The sequence below is a fragment of the Podarcis filfolensis genome (genome assembly GCF_964270895.1).
Source record: "Podarcis filfolensis genome assembly, chromosome: 10".
NCBI classification, from domain to species: domain Eukaryota; kingdom Metazoa; phylum Chordata; class Lepidosauria; order Squamata; family Lacertidae; genus Podarcis; species Podarcis filfolensis.
Genome location: NC_139612.1, coordinates 22,434,416 through 22,459,782, shown reverse-complemented (window position 1 = coordinate 22,459,782; position 25,367 = coordinate 22,434,416). Strand labels below are relative to the sequence as shown.

Genomic DNA, 25,367 nt, shown 5'->3' with positions numbered 1-25,367 from the left:
GAAGCAACAGGTCAAACAAGCTGAAGAGTAAGTGTTAGAAGACTCCCAGGACATTCTATACAAGATCTCAAAGTAGCTGTATTACTACAAAGGAATTTCAGAAATAGACTGGAAAGAGAAGCTGCTGAATTGCAACTCATTACCAAACTTAAAACCATGGAGAGACCTGGTCTGAACAAAGACATTGGATTCTTATCTCATTATACATGACAAAGCCATTTTTCACCTTCTCACCCCTTGCTTTTTCCTGTAAGACCTATTGCAGTCGTTAAGAGTCGTCAACAGGCTCATCACAGCCATCTGCCAATCACCCATTCCCACCACCCTTCTGAGTAATACCCCTCCCCACCTTCTCACTATATAGAAGGATCTGGCAACTTCTGTTTCAGTGTATCTGAAGAAGTGTGCATGCACACGAAAGCTCATACCAAGAACTAACTTAGTTGGTCTTTAAGGTGCTACTGGAAGGAAAAAAAATTTTTGTTAGAAGACTTGCAACAAATGCAAACAAACATACATAAGACCCATTGGAAGCAGGTCCCATTGAACGCAGTGGAATTACTTCCTTGGAAGTAGCTGCAGGAATCATAAACGACATGAAATACAGTTCCTTCAGCTGAACATTAGACAAGGATGTTGGAACTCCTATCCGGTTTTTGCCATTTCCTTAACTGGGGGACACATTTAAAATGGTTTTGGGGGGGAAGACAATTGTGGGGAGGGAGCGAAAAGGCAAACTTAATTCTCTAATGGCATAATTCTCTAATAACATAGGAGAGACATCTAGTGGTTAAAGATAAATATGTGAAATACAAGACAATAATGTGGACTATTGCCTATGAAAGCTCATATAGTAAACCATGAATGTTTCTTAAGAGCTCACAGCACTTTCTGAAGCCTTAGAGTACAGTCTGAGAATCTTAAGAACTGAAAGGAGCAACGCTGACATAGGAAGTAGGCATGCAGGGATGACTTTCCTCATACGCCTTGCTCCTCGTCACAACTACACCGGTTTACATGTGGAGAAAATTGAAAAAGGGGAGCTGGTGGCAAGGGACATCTTAGATGCCTGTGTAGGCCATATTGCAGGCCTCTAAGAGCCCTCAGGTCACAAGCTCTGAGGGCTCTGAGTAGATGATTCTACTCAGCTTCCTATGTTTCTAAAAACAAAAATTTCTTATAGAGGCCCATTTAGAAATTGCATAGTGGTGAAGGGGGGGGCGGGGAGAAGAGGCAAAGTCAACAGATAAGTCAAGCATCAAATAGACAAAAAGTGAACCAAAAAAATAATAAGGGGATCAATATTGTTGATCCAATGTTGATGGAGGAGTTTCAATTGATGTAGCTGAAGGATGTGTAGCAAGTTCTTGGATTGGGTTTGTGTGACTGCATGTGCCCCTCTTGGTGGCAGGGGGGCAGGGAAGGGAGCATATAAATGCCTCATTCTAAGAGCAAGTGGTTCCCACTATCTCAAGTAGGAAAGGATGAGGCCATTTTAAAGATAGCTTCCCAGGACCTAGAAAATGTAAACAGCTATAGGCCCATGGCAAACATTCCCTTCTTGAGCAAGACTCTGGAGCAGATGGATGCTACGCAGATCCTTGTGGTGAGAGAGAGGAGTGGGGCTGTAACCCCATTGATTGTTTTGGACCTTTCGGGAACTTTTGATGCCATTGTCCTTCTAGGCTGTCTGAGGTAAGGGCTGGTGGCAGCACATTGTGATGGTTTTGCTCCTACCTGGTCTGTCAGACCCAGAAAGTGGTGCTGGGCAGGGGGTGTATGTTTAGCCAAGTGGAGCTTGTATTATGGATTTCCACAGGGCTCAGTCCTATCTCCCACACTTCTTAATAGGAAACCACTGAGGGAGGGAGCTGGAGTTTTGGAGCATGTTGTCTTCAACACAGAGATGGCACACTATTTCTCTTCTTCATCTTCATCAAGTGTAGCAGTGGGTGTGCTGGACTGGACAGGTCCCTGGCTGTGGTAAAGAATGGATGAGACTTAATCCATACAAGACAGAGATGATGTGCGTATCGACCAGTTCTGGAAGGGGTTGCATTTCCTCTGAAGGATTAGACTCACAGCTTAAGCTACTGCAATTAGCAGCACATAGTGATCTCTGTGCTACATTTCAGCAGCATAGGCTGGTGGCCCTGGCATTAACAATCTGCTTTATTATAATATATTATTTATTTGATTTATATACCACCCTTCATCAAAAGATCTCAGGGTGTTTCACAAGATAAATCTATGCTCTAGTAAACTCCCATCTAGGTTACTGCAATATGTTACAGCAGTTCACAGGACTGTGCCTGAAGATGGACCAGAAATTTCAGGTGGCCCAGAATTCCCCAGTGAGATTCCTAACAGGAATCAGCCATTCTGAACACATTATGGTGGTCCTTGCTGAACAAGCTTGCATTGGTTTTCAGCAGTTTTCTGGGCCCAATTCAAGCTAGAAAACCTTTGGACCGCAGCATGTGAAGGAAAATTTCTTTGGCTTCTTGCACTCAATTTTTGTTGTCTTATATTGTCTAGACCAGTTCAGTATAATTTGTGATGACACCACTGCAATACAGAACTTCAACAACATATGGTGGCAAAGTAAACCTCCAGTTTTTGCTGCGTGGCTAGTACTACAAACAAACAAACAGAAGTTGTCAGTCCCAAACAGTGCACAACACATCACTCGAGCGAGTTGCATTTGACTCCCTGGCCCTCAAATTATACAGGCCAAGCCAGGATACGTGATCCTTTTGTTGTTGTTGTTGTTGTTTAGTCGTTTAGTCGTGTCCGACTCTTCGTGACCCCATGGACCAGAGCACGCCAGGCGCTCCTGTCTTCCACTGCCTCCCGCAGTTTGGTCAGACTCATGTTGGTAGCTTCGAGAACACTGTCCAACCATCTTATCCTCTGTCGTCCCCTTCTCCTTGTGCCCTCCATCTTTCCCAACATCAGGGTCTTTTCCAGGGAGTCTTCTCTTCTCATGAGGTGGCCAAAGTATTGGAGCCTCAGCTTCACGCTGTCCTTCCAGTGAGCACTCAGGGCTGATTTCCTTAAGAATGGATAGGTTTGATTTTCTTGCAGTCCATGGGACTCTCAAGAGTCTCCTCCAGCACCATAATTCAAAAGCATCAATTCTTTGGTGCTCTTTAAATCACTTTTAACTGGTTGTAGGATACATGTTCCTACAACCAGTTAAAAGTGAATTAAATCGATTTACAATCCTTCATGCATCTATTCAGAAGTAAGTCCCATTGAGCTCAATGGTGCTTACTCCCAGGAAAGTGGTATAGAATTGTAGTCTCAATTACTTCTTTTTTTTATAAAAAAGAAATCAGTATAAGGCATTCTGCCAAGAACCAGGACCTCTTATGCTCCCTTTCTATGAAATTCGCCACAGTTTTTTTTATTTAAAAAATCTGCTCCGACACATATTCTTGCTTCCTTGACTTCTTGCAATTGTAGTGGCATTACACTTAAGGGCTTCATTCTTTACTGTGGCAATTACAATCATTTTGTTTCATTTATAATCCCCTTTTAGAGTAAATGAACATAAAGACATAGATGGATTTTAAATGACTGTCTCTGTCACATACATTTGTAGAGGACACTAAATCTCCCGAGAGTTAGATTTGTGTTAATTAAATCTACAAAAAGAGAGAGAGAGAGAAGACTCCATAAGGTCCAAAGCATGCTTAATGAATTAACACGGAAGCCCTGTTGAGCAGGCCTTTTAAACTATAGTGAAACAAATCAACTCACACTTTATTACTACCCACTTAACAAATTAAATCTGTCACTTTATATCATAGTAAACCAGGGTTTTTCATAAATGCTAATTAAAGCCATTAAAAATGGAAATCTCCCATGCAGCTTATGCAAAGCATGCCTATTGATGCAAAGAGATAGGTCCTGTTTGTTCTTCTGAATGAAAACTAGAACTTCGACTCTGACAAGCTAGACTGCGGTGGGAGGGAGCAAGCGGTGGGAGGGACAAGCATACGAGCCTAAATAAAAAAAAATACAGATTTATTTTTTAAAAATAGGATTCGGAAGAGATTGAACTTCCAAATTGGCTTGGAATCATCCTTCAAAGGCACTGTGATTTATCTATTTTAACTAGCACTGCAGCATCTTACACTTACACACACACACACACACACACACACACACACAAACAACTAGTAAGTCAGTAGCTAGAAGCTGGAAACATATGCATTGGATTGCTTTTACCAGCTCAAGTAACACTTCTTGCTCCCGTTTTGCAGAGGAAAATGCCTAGGTTTTAATGGCTCTCAGCCAATGCCCCTTCCAATTAGAAATGGAAAATACTGGCAGACTGGCAGATCCATGTGCCTCCTTTCACAAGCGATGGAGAGAACTGTTGGGTGATAACCAGCTAAGTCCTACTCAGAGCAGATCCCCAGAATCACATAATTTAAATCCATTGATTTCAATGGGTCTACTCTGATGACTAACCATCAGCTGTCATGTGCTAGTGTCTCTACACCCTTCTGCTTTGACTTGCAGATGGCAGGAAGAGCCACAGTGCCCACCTGGAAATTTGGCAGCCCTCCTTTCCATAGTGACTTATTTCAATGTACAACTTAAATGCAGTTTGTTGCCAATCAGAGTTATATGTGGCAGGGAGCAGTAGCCAGGCTCAGCTTCAAGCCATACAGGACTAGAATGATCCATGGTTTGTTGCACTTATTCTTTACATAATTAGAAATACAGCTAAAATATTTTACTTGTACAGTGGTACCTCGGTTTACGAACTTAATCCGTTCCTGAAGTCCGTTCTTAAACCAAATCCATTATTAAACCGAGGCGCACTTTCCCTAATGAGGCCTCCTGCTGCCACTGCCCTTCCACCGTTCAGCTTCTGTTCGTAGACCGAGGTAAAGTTTGCAAACCAGAGCACTACTTCCGGTTTTGCGGAGTTCGTAAACCGAATAGTTCGTAAACAAGACTGTTCGTAAACCGAGGTACCACTGTACATTAAAAAGAAAAAGTGTGAAGCTACTCTTGGAACTGCTAGCTGATGTTTTACCCCAGTCAACACCAACAACCCTATATACCTGACACCAGTGACACATATCACAACAGACTCCAATTTTTTCAGAGACAATTTGAAGCCAGCGCTCTCTCTCCCCAGCAGCAAACTCATTTCTTTATTGGGCAAGGAAACTGTTAAGTTGTGGGTGAACACATCAGATGACACAGCAATTCTCCAAACAGCTCTTGTTTATTCACAGACCCAGAACAGAACTGAACTGGAGGGTTCAGCCAGCCTGCTTATATAGAGCTCCACTAGAACGCAACAGTAACAACTTTCTGTAACTATCCAATCACTGAACATCACTTTCAATTCGTTATTCGCATATGTGGACCTGAGTGAAAACTATCTACAGTATCCCCCTGCTGGCCCAGGGTGAGAACTTCAGTACATAACAAACAATGGAAAGTTTGACTCTATTGGGGACAAGATTATTTTCCCTGTTCCATTCCTCCTCCCCACTCTGGCTACATGTGGCCAGATTTACAGAAGATGGTCCTCTGTTCAAAGGGATGTCTGGTCTAGGTGGGTGGTGTAGGAAGGAGGGTGCAGTAGGTGCAGGCTGCCCTGGGTGTTATCACTGTGGGGGGTGACTGTGGGGCCTGACCTGCAGCACGCCTGAGCCACACATCTCTCCTGGGGAGTGACGTGGTGGCTGGGGGAACTGCAAGCTCCGCGCTGCCCGAAACAGTAACATGGGACTTGTGGACTCCGTGGAGGTTCCACGCAGCGTGCTCTGCCCCAGCTTGCCCTGCCCCAGGTGCAGGGCATTTGTGCTGCCCCGGGCACCCAAGCAGCTAGCTATGCTACCAGTCTAGGTCTAGTTTGAAGACAGAGAATCATCAGAAAGGAAGCAGACGCCTTGAAGTTGCCTGTTAAAATTGACCTCTGGACAACAGACTCAAGACAGTTCGCTTGGCCTTTGCCCACCCTGGTAAGATTGTCTTTCCATGTAAATTATCCTAACTATTTCTCAAGTTGCAGTCATTCATATAAATTAGCATAAGCATGTTGCATGCAAATCTGTGTCTTCTTTGGAGAGAGTTATGCTTACTCTTTTTTGGGCAATGCGCAAGAGGCCCTCTAGTTGCTTTCCACTCCACCTGCATTCCTGTTGCATTGTTCCACTTTCAGAACAAGCCCAGGTAATTCAGAGCCCCAAAATACAAGTAGAAATTTGGAGAAGGTTTGGAAGTTTGGAAGAATGCCTTCTCTGAATGTCATACATCCAGACTCTCTAAGTGTCTCTATTTAACAGGGATAGTCCCAGATTTACAGAAGCCATCCCGGTTTCTGATTTGATCCCAGAATGTCCCACTTTTCCTTAGGACGCCCTGATTTTCATCAGAGAAATATTGGAGGGTATGGAGTTATGTGATCCCTAAGCCAAGGAGATAACTAACTATGCAGCCATTATAGGCAGCCCTGTATAGAGAAGTTTTTTGATTATTTATTGTGTTTTATTATGTTTTTATATATGTTGGAAGCCACCCAACATCATCATTGAATAAGACACCCCTCTTTTCAACGGAGAAATGTTGGAGGGTATGTACGTCAATGTTGTGTATGGATGCAGTACTGTATAATGGTTCATACACTGTATAGAAGGGGTTGGCAATGTGGTGTCTTCCAGATATTGTTGGACTACATCTCCCATCATCCCTGACCACTGGCTATGCCACTTGGGGTTGATGGGACTTGTTGTTCAGCAACATCTGGAGACACAGCATTGGCTGCCCCAAGTATATAGACTTGGTAAAACCCGTTCACAACATAAATACAAACAAGTAGATGTTCTGTTTTCTCACCCACTCCAACAGGCTCAGCTTGGATTAAACATAGGAAAAACTGGAAACAAACGCAAGTCTATACAAGCCATACTTCACTGGATGCCAACACATTAACATTTTGGCCAGGGAAAGAGCTCACTCACAGCCCATTTCCCCCCTTAAGAAACCAATTTTCCTCCAGCTGAGTGCAAACAAAGATCTCTTTCATCTTCAGTAATTAGCATGGAATGAAATGGAGAAAATACATGAAAAGCCCAGTCATATCCATGTTTGTTCAGATGTCCTGCAGATTTCAATAGGATTCAGTTTCAAGGCACAGTCATTGCTATCACATGAGAGGGAGAACACAGCTGCATGCTGTGGTCATGTCAGCCCTGCTCTTTCCTCCATCAATGCATCAGAAGCCATGTCTGCAGAGGTGAGCTGGTTGGTACTGCATTGCATCCCCAGGATGTGGAACCTTGTACATCCATCTGGGTCAATTGTCTAATTCCTGGACTCCACTCCTAATTCCTAGGTGCCATACACTGAATATGGCCTAAATTAAGCTATATTAATTATATAAGCCATGTTGAAATGTAAGTTAGGCTGGCTTCCTGATGACGTCATCGTCTGGAGAGATGGACTCTTAAAAGAGCACAAAGGGAATGATCCATTGAAAATGACATCAGCAAAGCTAAGACTCTGCCAGCCAGAAAGTGGGTGAAGTCCTTCCCTGCTGTCTGAGTTACACAGAAGAACAAAGGCCAATAGTAGAGTTTTCCGTATTTAAGAAAGATAGGATACAAGGGTTTGGGGAACAAATATCACAACTGGAGAGAGACCTGTTGGAGTGTAATGTAAAAGTGCTGTCTAAAATGTATAAAATATTATTGGAATGGGGGGAAAGGATGGGCAAGTAAAATCTTCAATGATACATTGGGCAATAGATATTGGTTATAATATAGGCATGGAAGCATGGGAATGATTGTGGAAAATTGATATAAAATTTACACCATGTTATGGTTTAAGTGAAAATTACAGTGGTACCTGGGGTTACAGACGCTTCAGGTTATAGGCGCTTCAGGTTACAGACTCCGCTAACCAAAAAATATTACCTCGGGTTAAGAACTGTGCTTCAGATTGAGAACAGAAATCGTGTGGCGGCAGCGCAGCGGCAGTGGGAGGCCCCATTAGCTAAAGTGGTACCTCAGGTTAAGAACAGTTTCAGGTTAACAACGGACCTCCAGAACGAAGTAAGTTCTTGACCCGAGGTACCACTGTATATGAAAATGATATAGTGATGGTATCTAACACTGAGTAAACTGGAAAAAAGTATGAATCAAAATCAAACAAGTGTTGGAAATGTAAACAGAAAGAAGGTTATTTTTAGTGGTATTGTAGTAAGGTTAAGGCTTACTAGGAAATGATATATAATGAAATGAATAGGATGTTTAAAATAATGTTTTTAAAAAAAACCCAGAAGCTTTTCCCTTTGGGAATTATAGGGACAGAACTACCTAAAATGTATAGAGACTAATTCATGTGTGCTACTACAGTGGCAAGTACTTGCCCAAAAATGGAAAGAAGAAGTAGTCCCAGCAAAGGAAAAATGGATACAGAAACTTATAGAATATGCAGAAATGGCAAAACTTACTGGAAGAATAAGAAATCAAGATAACAAACTTTTTATAAAAGAATGGAAATTGTTTATTGAATATTTAGAGATAAACTGCAAACAGATAAAAACATTGGCAGCATTATTGTAATAACCCGCAGTTTCATAAGAGTATATATTTAAAGAAGATGAATAAGTGAACAAATTAAGTTAAATTGGATATGTAGAAAATATATATAAAAAAATTAAGGAACCACAGAAAGTAGGGGGAGGAAGTAAAGTTCTGAAAAGCCAAAATGGTTGTAAAATCAGTGAAATGCATAAATCTGAAAAGTATATATATTTTTTTAAGTAGTAGAGTTTTCAGGGTTGTGGTTTTGCCTGATGTAAGAGGAAAACTAGTGGCATTTTACAAGTGGTTTGCAAGCTGGAGAACGAGCAATGTGGGATGGCAGTTTGAATCCAAGGTGGCAGCCATGCAAGAAATAGGACCCCCTTGAAGTGTACTGCTTTGAACCCCTCCATCGTAGGCTCAGGTTGTATATATGTGTAAATAAACCCTATATCATAAAGACACCACAGTCTCCTCTGTGCCCCATTTCCAAAGGAAACACGAACCCTTGGCAAAGTGCCTAGAACTCATGGAATTTCGCACTGCTTGAAGATTGGGGTGGCATGCAACAGTATGGTAAAAAGATAGAGCTTGCAACTTTTTACAACTAAAAATATCCAATTGACATTTAAAAACCAGGAAGTATGTCGAGATGCGAAATTGAATGAAGCAGATTTCAACATTCTCATGCTACATTGTTAAAATAACAGATCAATCATTGCTGATAACAAAGCTCCTAGCAGTGAATCATTCAAACGGCATTATGCACATCCAAATGCTATATTAAACCTCTAATGTTCTTAGTCAAGCAAAATAGCACTTTACGTCTTAAGCAGCTCGCCTAAACTGAGCATCTATGAGATTATTATAGGGCTGCTTCAAAAAGGTTCAATTTATGACTGCAACCATCAATTTGTGACTTAGATGTATGGATGTGTGCTTTCACGGATAACACAGCAGTGGGAAACTTAAAAACATAACCTCATTTAATACTAGTATACCCTGACACCAAAGTCAAAGGGCTGACTTTAAGATCAGTCAGAAATTTCTGAGCCTTGGACAGAAATATAACTTCCTCAATTAAGCCAGTAGCTCTGTCTCGAAACCTAAACTGGCCAACTGTCAGTCACCAAAATATTTTGTGTGGTTTTTCCACCATTTGCTCTGGCACTGAGTCACTATACCTTCCTAGTCTTTCAGCAATCTACAAACATCTTAAGTCACTTAAATACCCAAGCTCTAATGCTGTCGCATTCAACTCTTGAGAATGCTTTTACAAATCAGGAAGGGATCCTGGGGGTCATCTAGTCCAACCCCCTGCAATGCAGGAATTTCAGCTGAATCATCCATGGCATGGCCATCCAACCACTGCTTATAAACATCCAAGAAAGGAGAGTCCACAACCTCCAGGGGAGACTGTTCCACCATCAAAACAGCTCTTAAAGTCAGGAAGTTTTTCCTGTATGTTTAGCCAGAATCTCCTTTCTTGTAAGTGGAAGCTATTGGGTTTGAGTCCTACCCTCCAGAACAGGAGAAAACAAGCTTGTTCCCTCTTCCATGTGACAGCCCTAAAGATATTTGAAGATGGCTATCATATCTCCTCTCAGTCTCCGCTTTTCCAGGCTAAACATACCCAGCTCTTTCAACTCTTCGTAAGGCTTGGTTTCCAGACCTTTGATCATCTTGGATGTCTTCCTCTGCACACGTTCCAGCCTGTCAACATCCTTCTTAAATTGTGGTGCCCGGAATTCAACACAGTATTCCAGGTGTGATCTGACCAAGAGTGATTTATATGCCCCCCATCTGACTGGGTTGCCCCAGCCACTCTGGTCAGCTTCCAACAAATTATAAAACCACAGTGAAACATCTGACATCAAAAACTTCCCTATACAGGGCTGCCTTCAGATGTCTTCTAAAAATCAGATTGTTGTTTATTTCATTGACATCTGGCAGGAGGGTGTTCCACATTGTCAACAGACAATGATGGGTTTAAAAAATATTTAATAAGATTTGGATTTGGAGTATGTAATAGCAGATGAAGAGAAATGGCCATGCTCACAATGTTATGTGTTCCTCAAGTGATAAGAAGTTCCAGAAGCAGCCCTTACCCAAGTCTGGCTTTCTTTGAAAAAGAGATCGTTTCATGGTATCTGGGTTTATTCACAAATATACAAGTTGAACATACCTCCCTAGAAAACTGGTTAACAATTAAATATAATATTCTAATAAAAACTTACCTGCATAATAATGTCTCCTGCATCCGACTGGAAAAAGTTACTTTCTCTGCTTTAGGCACATTGTACATTGCTCAGATTTAAGTGGACAAGGGAAGTTAAGCTCTATCACCCAGAGTGCCACTTCCCCTTTCCAACGTCATGCTAATTTCTCTGGCAGGGTTGAACTAAAATATCAGCAAAGAATGACTAATCCAGCAGTGTCACAGGGCTAATTGATTATATCAACATTTATCTCCGCTGAGGCCATGTTATATTCCATACTCTGCTCCCTTGAAGAAGGGACATTCTGGCAATGAGCATCAAGGGGGGATATCAATCAATATTTCTTCATTGCACAGCAAGAAATTGCATTGCAACGTATCAAGGACGCCCAAACAAGAATATGGTTTGCTTATATATCAAACGCACATTAAGAGCACCAGGCCGTGCATGTCTACTCAGAAGTAGGTCCCCCCGAGTTCAACAGAGCTTACTCCCAGGTCCTTGGGAGCAGGATTGCTGCCTAAGGAGCTGAACAATTCTTATTGTCGGCTCTACAGTATATTAGCTCATTTTTCAGTATTTGTGATCAAGTCTTAGCTGCACTCACTGCAAAGACTGCTAGTTTATAAGTCACCATCTTGCTAGTGACAGGGTAAATAAAAAAAAAATCTTTTCTGCCGCCACCCTGGAATCTATACTGAAAATTGTATGGCAACAGTCTGCTTGCCCTCATGCACCAATGGCTGCACTTGCCCCAATACCTCTCCATTAGGACCGGCCCTAACATTAGGCAGAGTGAGGCAACTGCCTCTTGCAGCAGATGCTGCAGGGGATGTGGAGGGCAGCAGCCTCCCATTAGTCTTTCCAAATCTCCCAAGCTAGCCTTCCCTGCAACCACTAAGCAAGCCTTCTGCCCCTAGGTGTGGTGGGGGGGGGGGACACTGTCCCATCCCCGGTGCTGAAGTAATATTCAGCGACCATTCCAATTGGATTCTATACTTGGAGTGGGAGGGTGTCATAATATCCTTTGCCTTAAGCAGCAAAGTATCTTTAACCTATCCTTGCTGTCCATGCCAGTGGGAGCAGGAATTTCAACATCAGCAAAGTCCACATCCTCACAAACGGGAGTTGTGGTCCAAGTCTGTAAAAAGAAAGCAGCAGAAAAAACTACCTGCTTTTTTTTTTAAAAAAGGCACACACTTCACACACTTGCAGTCTGACAGTGTTTTAACACCAAGCCAAACTTTTTTTCTTCTAGAAAAGAGGAAAAGTTGATTGCATCGAGTACTTGTCCACAAGAGTGAGGTTTCAAAAGCATGCTAAAATCAGTGTGCTATTCCAACATGTTATTTGGTACTCTGCCTGTTCTACGCATCTGGTTCTCTTTCTACCTATAAATCTTCAGACAGACCAAAAATATGTTATCTTTGAAACAACAGCTATTCCAAGGGGTGTTTGGACACTGCATTTCAGCAAGGGAATACAGTGGTACCTCGGGTTACAGACGCTTCAGGTTACATATGCTTCAGGTTACAGACTCCGCTAACCCAGAAATAGTACCTCGGGTTAAGAACTTTGCTTCAGGATAAAAACAGAAATTGCATGGTGGCAGCATGGCAGCAGTGGGAGGCCCCATTAGCTAAAGTGGTACCTCAGGTTAAGAATAGTTTCAGGTTAAGAACGGACCTCCAGAATGAATTAAGTTCTTAACCCGAGGTACCACTGTATATTTAGGGCAGAGCATCTACATCTGGCCAACTCATTGATTTGCTACACTGTTTGTTATAAAACAAATGGATATTTATATATTAGGTATATCTATACAAGTCTTTTGCTTCAACAACAAAAATGCTTGCTCAATAGTCCTGTGCCAATAGCATTCATATTCTTATTATATGTCAATTGTGGAAAACCTTTGGGCCACCAGACTACAATTCCCATAATCCCAGGCCATTGGTCATGCTTGTTGGGGCCAATGGGAGTTGTCGTTCAGCAGCATCTAGCAGGCCAAAGGTTCCCCAGCCCTGTTATAAGTTATAAAAGAAACATTAAATAATCTCAACCAATGCTCTTGAAGTAATTCTTGTTCTTTTGGAGGGGTCATAATTAACCTTGGTTGTAACACAGAGCAAGGGCACAATCCGAACCATACTGGAAGTAAGCAGCTCTGAATTCAGTTGGAGTTACTTCTGAGTAGACATGGTTAGACTTGTAGCATAAACCTCTCATATCTCCCTCACACTGCCCTGAACACATTCTGAATGATGTTTCACACCAATTCTTGATGAGTTCAGTACCAATTCAACTAGATTTCTTACTTCGGCTTTAGGCAATTCTAAACTGTTTCTGTCAATCCATTTAAATTATTTTGTGATGGTCTATAACATCTAGGAAGGGAATAGGAAATCCTTTCTTCAGTAGATGTTTACAATGCAAGTATCCAGAGATATTTTCATTCATATATACTTGTAAACTCTGCTTTCCCAGGCAACTGACTTCTAGACTGTCATGAAAACATAGAGGAAAGCCCTCCTGATTCAAAGGCCTATCTAGTCCATTGTCAGCCCATCCCAAGGATGGCAAACCTGCAGCCTTCCAGATGTTGACACTGCAAAGCATTGTTAATTGGTTGTCTCCATACATTTGTTTATTACTAGATTTCTATGTTAATCTGAAGAACAGATTAATCTACTGACTCCTCATAAACCAAGATGACCTTCACCATGCATATAAAAGTGAAATGTTGACTGTAGGAAGTCCTGTCTTAATACTCAATTTGCTTTTCCCTAGTTCTGGTCAGAAAGTCCCAAAGACCGTGATAAATGCCAGCTGTTAGCAGCTGAGTCACAGTGTCATCTGACTATTAAAAATGATTTGGATTTTTCTTCAGTTTGCAGGGATTCATCCCCCACGAGCGCAGTGTTTGGGGAGGGAGGACTTTTGGGATTTTTGGTCACATTTTCGTCACATTCTTATGTTTAGGAATAAATATTGCAACATGTTTGCATTGCAAGTTCTTCCTAAACAAACAAAAAAAAAAGCTGATTCATTAAAGTGCACTCTTAAGCAGACATGTTTATTACAAACATTTAGAAGGGTTTTTTCCCCCTCAAAAATTATTAAAGCACACAAAACATTAACCAAATAAACAGTTCCCTTGGCAAATTATTCAAGCAGATCAATAGCAGTGATTGTGAACCAAGGCTGGATCTACTCTGAACTTTTTAATGTTATCAGAATGATATCAGAAATATCGTTCTAAAACATCACAGGGCATACTGGTAAAATAAGAATGTTCCTTAGCTTGTTTTGTCCATAACAATGCAGTTTCCTTACTGCCGGTTCCTGGTTGCTCTGCAGCGGCTGCTACTGTCACATTTCAATAACGCATTATTACTATTTTTGAAATTTATTCTTTATTGATTTTATGTATTAAACCCCTCCACCACAGAAAAACAGAAAAGTAAACCAATCACCTCACATACAAAGAAATTTTTACATATAAAATTATTCCATATATTGGGACTTCCATCATCCTCAATATGGGTCCATCATTACCTTGTTGACTGCATATTTGCATATTTTTTTAACTTATTGTTAATTGTTCATATTCTTGGTAGCATATATCATTGCAGAAGTTATTCAAAACATGTGAAAGGTTTCGTTTCAGAACAATGTTCTTTTAAAAATACTTTGAATAAATCCCATTCTTGGTTAAACTCTTGGTTTGTTTGGTTCCTGTCATCTTTACCAATTCTACATATTCAAATAACTTCGCCTGTCATTCCAATTTAGTTGGTATTTTATCTCCCTTCCACAATTTAGCTATTAACATTCTCACCACAGTAGTTGCATACATAAATATCTTTCTTAATTCTTTCGGTATATCTGCAGCAATAATACCTAACAAGCAAAGGGGGTTTATTCACCAGTAGGTGGAGCCTGTTGATGCTAATCCAACTATAAGCTCTCCCCTGATGTCACCGAGGGTCGTGCCATGGCCTCCCGCCAAGCAGGCATCGGACAGAATACACGACCGCCGGATTCCTTTAACGGAATACCCAAAAATTGAAGGCGCAGGCGATGGCCACACCTAGCCCTTCGACACACCACAACACATTATTCCAATGCCTAACCTACCCACCAATACCGTGAAAGTTGTGACGATTGCTACGAGGTAGGCGAAAAAACCAAAAAGCCTAATGCCAAATGGAAAAATTCCTACCAGGCCCCCTGGACAACCAGGGCGACCAACCTAAGGTCCATAGCAAGGCCAAAAGAAAACTGGAAACCCTGCTCTAAGGGAGTGGAGGGTGGGTGACTCGCGACGGGATGACGAAAAGTGAGGGCTGGAGGCTGGCACCGCAGCAATTTAGGCTGCTGTACACGCCCCCTTGAAGGCACCTGGTTGGGTGCCTGGCCGAGGGCGTGGGCACCAGCCAGGTGAGTGGGAGGCAGGGGGCAAACGCCCCCTGCTTGAGGCGGAGTCCGGCTCCCGGCCACAACCACTCCCCTCTCTTGCAGGGAGGAGAGTCTTTCTATGATAAAGAAAACAATATTTGTTTCAATCAAACACTGGTCCTCTGCAGTGATATAATACAATCAAGCACACATTTATGGAAGAACAAAGTAAATCAAGCCTGAATGTGCCAGATATTATAAGCATCTTAACAGTGGTGCTAAAATTTAAAAACCAGTCACATTCAGAGGAGGCTTAAGTGTGAACAGCACTAAAGCCTGTACAGATCCCCCAAAATTAGTTCTCTGGGACACCACCACCAACTCAAAAACAGGCAAAAAGAAACAGGTTGCTTTGCTTTACTTTTATGAGCTTGGGCCTGTCGGAATTGCAAAAAGGGCACTTGCTCTAATGGAGGCAGTTTATCCCATTCACAAGGGATCATTAATGGCCCAATTATAGGCATTACTTGCATTAAAGATGCCACAGGGCTCCAGAGGATCAATTACAGCCTCCTGTTTGTGGCTGCCATTGGCTTGGATCAGTGCTGGGGTTTTGTACCATAGGAGCTTCCCCTGATCTAACACAAGAACGGTTTCACCGCTCAGAGCCAAGCGGAGCCATACATAGTCTTGTCTGGGACAGGAGGTGGTAAAGTGACGAGAGCCACGCACCGTTGCTCAGCTGTCAAATCCATCAGGCAATGCCAACCTATATATATATATCTATTCAAAACAAAATGCTGTCGAGTTCCCAAGGCTTATTTGTCAGACCAACACAGCTGGGTCAGACTAAAGGCCTATCTAGGCCAACATTTTGTTCTCACAGAAGTCCACAAGCAAGGCATGGTCGCAATAGAATGAGAGAATCATGGAATTGTAGAGTTGGAAGGGATCACAAGGAACATTGAGTCTAACTCTTTGCAATGCAGGAGTCTTTTTGCCCAACGTGGGGCTCAAACCACCTGAGACTAAGAGGCATGCTGTCTACAACAGCAGAGATGCAAATCCCAGGTACAGTGGTACCTCGGGTTAAGTACTTAATTCATTCCAGAGGTCTGTTCTTAACCTGAAACTGTTCTTAACCTGAAGCACCACTTTAGCTAATGGGGCCTCCTGCTGCCGCTGCACCGCCGGAGCCCGATTTCTGTTCTTATCCTGAAGCAAAGTTCTTAACCTGAAGCGCTATTTCTGGGTTAGCGGGGTGTGTAACCTGAAGCGTATGTAACCTGAAGCGTTTGTAACCCGAGGTACCACTGTAAATGGATATAGAATTGCAGCATAAAAGCAATTCCAAAAGGATTCCAAATCCAGTGTGCACATAGAAGGCTGAAAGGGGGATATGGGAGCTACAAACCTAGGTGGGGAAGATGGTATGGTTCAGCGACGCTCTTGAGGGTACTTTGTACAGCTAGATTTTTACCCTTGTATATAGCAGGTTGAATTTTCATGGAATTATAGAACTGGAAGGGGCCGCAAGGTTCCTCTAGTCCAGGCATGGCCAAACTTGGCCCTCCAAATGTTTTGGAACTACAACCGCCATTAGCTAGGGATGATGGGAGTTGTAGTCCCAAAACATCTGGAGGGCCGAGTTTGGCCATGACTGCTCTAGTCCAACCCCCTGCAATGCAGAAATCGTTTGCCCAATGCTCAAACCCACAGTCCTGAGATTAAAAGTCTCATATTCCAGGTAAAGGTAAAAGGTAAAAGACCCCTGGGCGGTTAAGTCCAGTCAAAGCCAACTATGGGGTTGCTGTGTTCATCTCGCTTTCAGGCTGAGGGAGCCGGTGTTTGTCCACAGACAGCTTTCCGGGTCACGTGACCAGCATGGCTAAACAGCTTCTGGCGCAATGGAACACTGTGACGGAAGCCAGAGTGCATGGAAATGTCATTTACCTTCCTGCCACAAGGGTACCTATTTATCTACTTGCACTGGTGTGCTTTCAAACGGCTAGGTTGCCAGAAGCTGGGACAGAGCAACGGGAGCTCACCCCGTTGCACGAATTCGAACCGCCGACCTTCCAATCGGCAAGTGCAAGAGGCTCAGTGGTTTAGACCACAGCACCACCCGCGTCCCTCATGCTCTACCAACCGAGTTATGCCTTGGTCTGTTCCAGCAGATTGAGTAGGTGATCCCAATAGTGATTCCAATGGTCAAGAAGGCAGTTTCTGCATGTGCTTTGGAGAGACAGATGAGGCTCCTCAACCAGGGAAGGTAGCCCATCTAGGAGAAGGAAAGCTCTGGTCCTAAATCTCGGCTGCCTTGTGGGATATATTTGGAAGAAGAAAAGACCAAGGAGTAAACACTACACAAAAGCAAAGAGGAGTCTCCAGGACAGATGGATGGCATCTTGTATACCTACTTCCAACAACTCCTGCAGCGAAGCTGATGCCAAACGTATCACTCTGTTCCCTAGTATTAGTTGCAGTTCGCAGCTGGTCTTTTAGCAATAAATATGATAAAGCAACAAAGAGCCTTCTGGCACCGTAAAATAATGATACATTTGCTATGGCATACACTTTTTTGGACTAAAGCCCACTTCCTCAAATGCATTCAGCGTTATCCTCAGTTGACAGGGACCTTCTTTCCCCGGCAAACGTCAACTGCAAAGCAGAAGTTCCCCTAATTGTCCACTGGGTGGCAGCATATGCTTTCTGTTCGACATTCAGGAAATCGGCATCTTTTCGAAACATTCTGTAGAAGCAGTTTCGACCCCTTCCAACCTGCAAATAAAAGAGGAGAAGGGTTCTTGCTAAAGAGACATTTCTAACAGTTCTGGCATTTTATCTCTGGCCAAAGCAGCGATCAAGTGGTTTGTTGGTAACAAAATGATGTGTGGAACAAACTCGGTGGGTCAAATTTCACACAGGACTTCACCAAACGTGATTATTTGCTTTTTATTGTTAGCAAGCAGTATAGGCAGAGAACTTGAAAATCAACTTTAAAACAATCGAGGGCTTTCCATTTACAGAGCCAAACACAGAGCTGTCTATTCATGTATGGGTAGTGGCTGATGCAAATAAAGATTCTTCCGTCTGTTCATGTAAGAAAAATGCCAACAAGAGAGCAGGTGTTAACAACAACAACAACTTTATTATTTATATTCCACCCTTCTGACTGGGTTGTCCCTGGACATTCTGGGCAGCTATTAGGAACATGTCCACCCCTTTATATTGTATTGGTGGGGGAGAGATAAAGAAGGTTCTTTAAAATGGCGCTTGAAGACATATGCACAGGGGAAAGGACTAGAGGTGCACACACCCCAAATGAGAATTGTATGAAATGTTAGTCCCATTCAGAGGAGTCACATTGGGAATGACAGACATGACTAATTTGGATCCATTAATTTAATGGGTCTACTCTGTTCCTGGTGCTTAAAAGGAGGCTGTTTCCTTACTGAATAAGAGCAGAAAATAAAATTTAAAAATTTGTAACACCAAATGCTACCTTAAATTGCCTCCTGAAGTAAGAAAGTCCTTCTTGTGCTCCTGAATTTCAGCAAGGAGAGTACCTGTCTAATCTCAGTGGGAAGGAGTTCCACAGGCTTGGGCCTCTAACACTGAATGCACATCTTGTAGCAATTGCAAGCTGTGACTCTGAGCCACCAGGGACCACCAAACACAGGAAGCATGTTAACTGTATTACGAGAGCTGCTTCACACATGGCCTCTTCCCTAAACAGATATGGTCCCTTTGCAGTTCATCTTCCCAGCCCATTTTCTTTCAGCAAAACAAACATGCCATTTAGACCAAGTCTGGTCACTGGTCCATTGAGCTCTCTATATGGTATACGCTGACTAGCAATGCTCCCCAAGATTTTCAAACAGACGACTTTCATAGCACTACCTGGAAATGTGCCAGAGATTGAATCCGGGACCTTTCACATATTTTTTTTCCTCCATGTAGGACAAAAACAGATGTGGAAACTCCTAACTAGAAAAGGTACGGTATGGACAGGCCCACAGAATAACTAGCATTCTGTCTGTATGGGGTAAAATTGTGATTTCCTGGCTTTTTGTACAGATGCTTCCGACACCTTGATTTCTACTGATTTCCTGTTTTTATGTAGTTCAGGATTCTTACTTCTGTCCCACTTCCTCCTTTTCAACAAACAATACTTGAACAGAGAAGATTTATTTTATTTGGGGGTGGGGGAGCTAGGAAAATGCAGAAATAAATCAGAAATACCTCCATAAATTAAGGTAAGCGCCTCTTCGCTGAGTAGCACTGCAAACCATCTGTTCTCCAACTCGCAGATACAATAATCATCTTTTTTTAAAACCTTGTCATGGCACTAGTGCTAAAAAAAAGTTTCTCACATCTGTTAAACTACATAACCTGACAGTCCAGAGGTAATAAGCTGTTGCTGAAAAACTTTATCTATTGCCTTAAAAAAAACAAAAAAAGATTAAAAGGAATATAACAATTTACATGCCCTATACTTTGGATTTTTTCCCAAAAAAGCAATGCTAAGAGGAGAACTGGGTGAAAAATAAAACTTCTTGCCTGTATAACAAAAAATAATTTCTTGAAGGCCTAAAAGAAATTTCCCACCGCCAGCAAATATATATATTTTTGTCATGCTTTTAAACAGACAATTAAAAATGCAGTACATCATTTGTGTTCTTTGGACAGTCGAAACGCTAACAGAGGCAATATATATATCTTAATAACCAGCACAAACTTCAAGTTATTTTAGGGATGTCTTTCCAAGAGGGGAGACCAGATTCCCAATTATGGTCTGGCTGCCAAAGAAAGAGGAACACAGTCTTTAATAAGAACAACAACAACCACCACCACAACAACAACAACAACAACAACAACAAATTTATTATTTAAACCCCGCCCATTTGGCTGGGTTTCCCCAGCCACTCTGGGCAGCTCCCAATAGAATATTAGAAGCACAATAAAACGTCAAACCTTAAAAACTTCCCTAAACAAGGCTGCCTTCAGATGTCTTCTAAAAGTCAGATACAGTGGTACCTCTGGATATGAACGGGATCCATTCCGGAGCCCCATTCACATCCTGAAGCGAACACAACCCGCGTCTGCGCATCTGCGCGTGCGCGGGTCACAATTCGCTGCTTCCGCGCATGCACGTGACGTCATTTTGAGCGTCTGCGCATGCGGCGAAACCCAGAAGTAACACACTCCATTACTTCCGGGTCGCCGCGGAACGCAACCCGAAAACGCCCAACCTGAAGCATATTCAACCCGCGGTATGACTGTAGTTATTTCCTTGACATCCACAGGGCAGGTGCCACTACTGAAAAGGCCCTCTGCCTGGTTCCCTGTAACCTAATTTCTCGCAGGGAGGGAACCGCCAGAAGGCCCTCGGCGCTGGACCTCAGTGTCCGGGTAGAACGATGGGGGGTGGAGATGGTCCTTCAACCTAATGTGGCGCACTCCAACTCCCATCAGCCCCAGCCAGCATGGCCCAAGTTCAGGGGTGATGGGATTTGTAGTCCAACAACATCTGGAGTAGAAGAAGCTTGATCTAAGGAAAGGAAGAACCATTCCTTAGTCCTTTGGTGCCTCTGAACATCAAATGATACCAAAGCACCCTCCAGACACAGAGGCCAAACAGGGGCTTTATATTACAATCCTTTACACATTTACTAATGATTTCCCACTTAGTTCAATGAAACATATTCCTGAGTTTTTAGGACTGCAGCCAAAAATGCACACTCCATTTACCAGCCAAGAAGTGGGAAATGCAAGAAGTACCAACTGTGGAAGAATAGCAGATGAAGATAATGGATTTTTTTGGAGCTAGCCAACCTGACGAAGAGTCCACGACCAGAAGGAGGAGTAGTACCAGGAAGAATGGACAAAATTTAATGATTATTTAGTTAAATATGTTAAGTTAAATTAATTGGAAAAAGCTTGCAATTACTAGATAGGCTTAGGATTTAAATAATAAGTTATGTGATGAATTAATATGTTTAATGCTGAATTGGTAAGATAGAATGATGTTAAGTGATTAAGTTAAGTTTATAAGAACTTTGATTTGGAAAACCTTTAAAATGATGTGCATTGAAATTCAACTAGGGGGATACGAGCAAGTCACTTAACAATGTTAATAAGATTAATTTTAATAAGGTTATGATTTTTGTTTGTTTGTGTGTGTGTGTGTGTGTATTTATAATTTTGTGAAAACCAATAAAAAAATTTGGGGGGGGGGGGAATACACACTCCAGACTGTGCCCTTGTACTTTTATTTTTATTTTTTGAAAGGCTATATATCCCCCCTCCCTTTTAAAGTATGATCCTAACCTGCTTTACTTACAAGTCCCATCGATTGCAAAGTTAGGTATGCACAGGAGGTTTTCAACCTTAGAGAGCCACAGTTAATAGCCAACTTTTTAGAAGTGGGGGGGGGGACGGAATTCAAAAGAGCACTGCTTACAAGAACACAGGGGAGGTTTTAAATTCATTCATCTGCACACAAAAGTAAATGGAAATATCATTCGAAAATGACATGGATAGACGAAGGCATAGCCTGATAAGCAGCTTAGGCAGCTCACTGTGGAGAAATGTATCCTCTCCGGAGCCCCAAGAGAAGCTTAATAGAAGTCTAAGAATTCAATATTTCACTGAGCCAGAGAGTGCATTAAAGGAGCTTACACTGTCTACAATAAAAAGCCTTTGCCTTCAAGCATCCTATCATGAGAGATGTCTCTATTGCAGGGTCCAGCAAGCGAAACCTTCGTCGTCTCAGGACGCCTTCGTGCCAGACATTGGAAATACCTTCCCCTTGGTTATGTCAGTACTCAGAGATTTCCCATGATGCTCAGGGGGCGTATGTTTCTTCCCCACATTATTTAAAGCGAGGGCTTGCTGATTGTGCCAGAGTAAATCACTTTTAGCGATTATTGAAATCTGCTTTTAAGTAGCTCCAGGAAAATAGCTGCAGTTATTACAGCACCCAACAGGGAGTGCAAGCTATTCATAAACTGGGAGTTATTGGGCCAGTCAGCAACATGCTCTTCTGTGAGGAGAGTTCAGGTGGGAGCCATTTTAAGTTTCCAGACAGACTCTCCGGAAGACCACACAACTATATAAAATTACATTTTCTGAAGTGCCATGGGAGGCTTCTGCAAAAAAGGAAACCAGCTCTATGGCCTGTATCAGAAGCAGAATTTGGGACTTATTTGCTTCTCTCCCCCTCTTAAGCAGGTCTGGGGAATCTGTGGCCCTTCAGGTGCATAGCTGTCAAGTGTCCCTTATTTGGAGGGACAGTCCCTTACTCTAGTGCCATGTCCCCGCTGCTGTCCCTTATTGATGGATGTCCCTTAAATGATGTCCCTTAAATTTCAAAGGAAGTAGCTCCTCTCCCTCTCTCCCTGCCGGCCAGGGAGGAGGGAGGCTCCAACTGTGTTGCTTGGCTGTGTTGCTCACCCAATAAGAAGTCTAAGAACGACTGGGGGGTGGAACTTGCATGCCATGTGTGTAGCTAGTTAATGCAAGCTGAGAGGGTTTTTGAATGCTGGATGCCATTTTGTTGCATGTGCTGCTGCAAACTTTGCAGTGCAAAGCCAGGCCGGGGAGCCATCTTAAGTTGAGGCTGCATAGGCCTTGTGGTGCATGTGATTCAGATTCTAGTCAGTTGAACCTCTGGTTACAAAGTTGGTTGGACAGTGTTCTCGAAGCTACCAGCATGAGTTTGACCAGACTGCAGGAGGACAGGAAGACTGGAGTGCCTGGAACAGGTGAGGCTGCAGGTCCCTTATTTTGGCTGCGGGTCCCTTATTTTCAAGGCTGCTGGTCTGAAAGCTATGTTCAGGTGTTGCTGGGCTCCAGATCCACCAGGCTCACCCAGCATGGCTTCCCACTACAAAACGTAGGCTCACCACAGGGCCAGCCAACCCATGAGGCAAGGCGAGGCAACTGCCTCAGGCAGCAAAGATCCACAGGGCGGCAGATCCAGCCTCCAAGAAATGCATTGCCTGATGCTGCCACATCCATCCCAACAGACTCAAAAAATGGGAAGAGGCAAGCAGGGAACATCTTGTAGCAGCAGTAGCAGCAACAGAAGTGGTACGGTAGCTGTTTGCTAAGCACCACCTGCAGCGCTGGCACGCGTACTGGGAAAATGTAAGAGGATTGTGTAAGAAACAAGAGAAGCGGCAACAAGAGATGCTTCTACAAACACGAGCCTCGTTGCCTTTCACTGGAATAATTTCTCACATTTATTATGGCAGATGCTTCCGTTGACAGTGCAGAGGAATGTGATGTCATGATAATTTGTTGCACAATTTCTTCGCCGAGCCAAGAAATGTTATCTGGCCTTATTTGGTATTAAGTGACTTGCCGTGTTTATCTGAAGTAAACTACGATGCTTCTAAAACTTGATTTTCTCCAAATACTTCTAAATACCTGGACTTGCGGATCTCACTCTTGGGGTCCAAACCGAAAGTCTGGGGGAAATAAATGAGTGACAGTAGTATCTTTGTCTAGTAATGAGGAATCTGGTGCTGCTCTCAGGAATATTGTACTGGAACAGATTTATTTTTTAAAAAAAATCCTTTTGGGGTCTGAACCCTAAATATGCTTTTAAAGCAGTGGTGCATAACAGACTTCTGTATTTATTCTACACTTAAGATTATTTCTTTTTTTAAAAAACAAAACAACCAAAATACAGTCTTGCACTTTTAAAACTAATGATATAAGTATAGTTTTACTTACGTTATAAGTAAACAGTATTGCCAAAGGAATTTGGTTCCATATTCACAAGGCACTTGGTGTATCCAATAAAATATCATCCTTGAAATAAATGTCACCTTACTTGGAGAGGAATGCTAAACTTTGCATCTTTCTTACAACCTCCTCCAGTCTTGCACTTTTAGTTGGATTCACAAATATCTTTAGCTAACCTAAAGACGAGGGTGGGGGACATTTTTCAGTCTGAGGGCCATATTCCAGTCTGATCGACCTTCCAGGGGCCGCATCCTAGTAGGGGAGGAGGCCAGAGCATTTAATGTGAATTTTACCTTTGCATATTAAGCTAGTTTCTGTACACACAGAGACCCCTGTGCTTCATTTATCCAGTCAAGCAAGAGACCTAGGAAAACCACTGAGGGCCAGGCAGAAAGGCCAGGAGGGCCACATTCACCCCACCCACCCCCAGCTTGAGGTTCCCCAGCCCTATCATCTTACTAATAGGATAGTCGTAACTGTGAGATCAGAGTTCAAGCACCATAACAAACAAATTAAACTTTTATTTTGGTACTTGGCAGCTTATGACGTTCTCAGAATTGCTAGCATTTTAAAAATTCTGCTTACATTGTTAGAGCAGTCCTGCTTTCCCTGAGTAGAGAGATATCTCAGGTTTGGCTTCTTTTAGCGATTACAAGAGATTTTAAGGCACTGTTGGAATATTTGAACTTGTTTGTTTAAAAATGTACAAGTTGAGCCTAGGTGGAGACATAACGTAATGGCACTGCTGCGAACAACAAATCTACTGATGCATATCAGATTTGCCGGAGGGGCACTCTTACAGTATAACTAGATGTTATATCAAATACGCAGAGAGGGTTTTCTTTAATACTAAGTATGAGAATGATTTTTCATTGGGACCACAGCACATAGGAAGTTTTAACTCTTCCCTTCGTTACTGCAATTGCACAGAGAACTGTGGCCTGATGTCACCATTAGGCTTAGAGGGAAAGTACCACCAAGAACGATTTTCATTGTCCATTTTCAAAGGCCATTCTCTGCCTTTTCCCCTCAATTTGTCTTGTGTCTCTCTGACTCAAACAGCGCCGGGCCACAATCTGTCCAAAGTTTCCTTCCGCTGTGAAAGAGGCTTTCGCTCTTCTGTCTAATTCTCAATGCTCTTCACGATTTCAGTGGGTGTGGGGCGCTGAACTTATAACTGGGGTGACTGAGGATGGTGTGTGTATTTTTCTTTCCAGTATATATTTCACCAGTGCTCTGCAACCTCCCTAACTGCCCGAGCTTCCTGATCTAAAAATGGCCTCAATAGCAAAGCAATAATTTGAACCCACCCATCTGACTGGGTCACCCCAGCCATTCTGGGCGGCTTCCAACATACAGAAAAATGTAATAAAACATTGCACATTTAAAAGCTTCCCTATACAAGGCAGTCTTCAGATGTCTTCTAAAG

At 42.6% G+C, this 25,367-nt stretch overlaps 1 protein-coding gene across 1 annotated transcript in view; it reads right to left on the bottom strand.

The window, feature by feature from the left end:
• Positions 1 to 10,956, bottom strand: part of TFEC (transcription factor EC) — a 134,814-nt gene extending 123,858 nt beyond the window's left edge. Inside the window, exon 1 of the mRNA XM_083574670.1 lies at positions 10,799 to 10,956. Coding sequence (XP_083430796.1) covers positions 10,799 to 10,804 — 6 coding nt within the window. The 5' untranslated portion in view covers positions 10,805 to 10,956. The remainder of the gene's footprint in view (positions 1 to 10,798) is intronic.
• Positions 10,957 to 25,367: the final 14,411 nt, after the last annotated feature.